This window comes from Acanthisitta chloris, unplaced genomic scaffold, assembly GCF_000695815.1.
Source record: "Acanthisitta chloris isolate BGI_N310 unplaced genomic scaffold, ASM69581v1 scaffold8748, whole genome shotgun sequence".
In the NCBI taxonomy this organism is placed as follows: Eukaryota; Metazoa; Chordata; class Aves; order Passeriformes; family Acanthisittidae; genus Acanthisitta; species Acanthisitta chloris.
This window is the reverse complement of record NW_008687560.1, coordinates 38,715-40,774: the sequence shown is the minus strand read 5'-3', so window position 1 is coordinate 40,774 and position 2,060 is coordinate 38,715. Positions and strand designations below refer to the sequence as shown.

Below are 2,060 nucleotides of genomic sequence, written 5' to 3'. Positions count from 1 at the left end.
GGGCTGAGGCGACTGCAGCCTCTCACTGGAGCTGCCAGTTGGGTCACATCTGGCGTAACCTGAGGAGGGGTGCGTGGTGTCCCTGGGGAGCTGGAAGGGAAGCGAGGTGGAGGGAAGCTGGGACATGGTGCAAAAGGCAGCAGACAACTGACAGGGCTGGAAAAAGGGTCTGTAAATGGGGGCAAAGGGCTCAAGAGGCATATGGCCCATTAACTCACCCAATAGGGGCACGAAGTATCTCAGCCCTCTGCTAGGAACACGATCATCTCCAGGGCTCGGGGGGGGGGGGACCACCACTCACTACTCTGCAAACAGCTCCTAATCCTTGGCTTTTAACAGCCACAGCAGTACCCGTGGTGCGGAGAGCAGGAGAGCGTTATACCCACCGTCCATTTGAGCATGATCTGCGTGTCGCTGATGGCCTCGGTGTAGGCGATGTGAGGCCCCGCGATGGGGCGGTTGGAGAAGCGGCTGGTGAACCCGGCGACCTGGTACGGGCGCGACGCGGCGCTGCGCGGGCTCTCCCCGTACGTGTTCACCGCGATCACGCGGAACCTGTACATCTCGCCTTTTAAGGGAAAAAGGGAAAGCAAGAAGCTGTTGCAGCAAAACAAGCACGAGAAAGAGGATTCAAGGAGAGACTAAACAGATTAGGAAGTGCTTTTTGCACAACATCCATTTAGAAAAAGCAGAGGACTCGTTGCCAGACTGACGGGAAGGTCAGACGTATAAACAGCTTCTAAGAGTGATTAGGGAAAGTCACTCAAGGAAAATCCAAAGGCTACTGCACATGCAGGTGGAGATGCGTCAGCTCAGGAAGTCCCTAAACTGGTGGGCACCAAGAAGGATACCATCACCATCTACTCCCCCTCCTCTTGCACTTTCCCCGAGTCTTGAGGGCTGGACGCTGGGAGAAGTCAGGACAGATGTTTTTCCCTCAAATATTTTTTATCTTTGCATTCTCACTGCTCACTCGAAGGACAATTAAGTTAAAATAGCAGTGATACACAGCCCATGTCTCCACGTGAACAAGTGTTAAATTATGGTAAAGTTTTTTCCACTTGGAAAGCCAGAAATCAACCTGAATTCACGTAACGAGCTCCTAGGCCACACAAACCCCAAACCTGATAGAGCAGAAATGGGATAATCCAAGCAGAAGTTAAAATGAACCAACCAAAGAGCTGCAGGACGGAAAGATCACTCCTAGTACCTGGCTCCAAGTTCCGGACTTCCACAGACAGCTTGGAGGGGGAAATGTTATCAGCTGCGACGAGCCAGTCGCTGTGGCGGCCCAGGCGCTTGTACTCCACCTTGAAGGCAGTGATGGGAGAGCCCCCGTTCGCGCGGGGGATCCACGTGACGTACACGGAGGATTCCGACGCTGTGGAGATCGTGGGTCGGTCGGGAGCTTCTGGAACTGAAATGGGAAATCTGGTTATGAGAGGACTGAAATCGGCTGAAATGACGATTTCTCTAACAACCCACTAGACTCATGGCTGATGATTAAGTTGGACTTCACGTATCAACAAGGAGAATCTTAAATCCTCCTGTAATCGCCACTGCCCTTACTCTGCAGGAAAGGAGGATGATGAGCAGACAACAGAGGAATCAATTACTTTACCAACGTAGTAGTACAAAATGACATGGTGTTGCACTACCCCAACCATCTCTACATGGAAACACACAAACACTAAGTGAAGAGGAGAAATGTGGTCATTATTTCAACCCCCCAAAATTCCCCCAGACCCAGTGAGACTTAAACCCATCCACACTCCCGAGTGCTGGAGAAATGAGAAGGGAAAGCAAACAAAGCATGCACCAGGATATACTTACTGAACATGACATGGTGTTGCACTACCCCAACCATCTCTACATGGAAACACACAAACACTAAGTGAAGAGGAGAAATGTGGTCATTATTTCAACCCCCCAAAATTCCCCCAGACCCAGTGAGACTTAAACCCATCCACACTCCCGAGTGCTGGAGAAATGAGAAGGGAAAGCAAACAAAGCATGCACCAGGATATACTTACTGAACTCACTGAAGTTAAGCAGTGGGG

The 2,060-nt window shown here is 50.9% G+C and overlaps 1 protein-coding gene across 1 annotated transcript in view; it reads right to left on the bottom strand.

Moving 5' to 3' along the window:
- CDON (cell adhesion associated, oncogene regulated) overlaps positions 1-2,060 on the bottom strand; it is a 37,268-nt gene that overhangs the window by 16,144 nt on the left and 19,064 nt on the right. Inside the window, 2 exon segments of the mRNA XM_009080653.1 lie at positions 387-568; positions 1,211-1,417. Of these exon segments, the coding sequence (XP_009078901.1) occupies positions 387-568; positions 1,211-1,417 (389 nt within the window).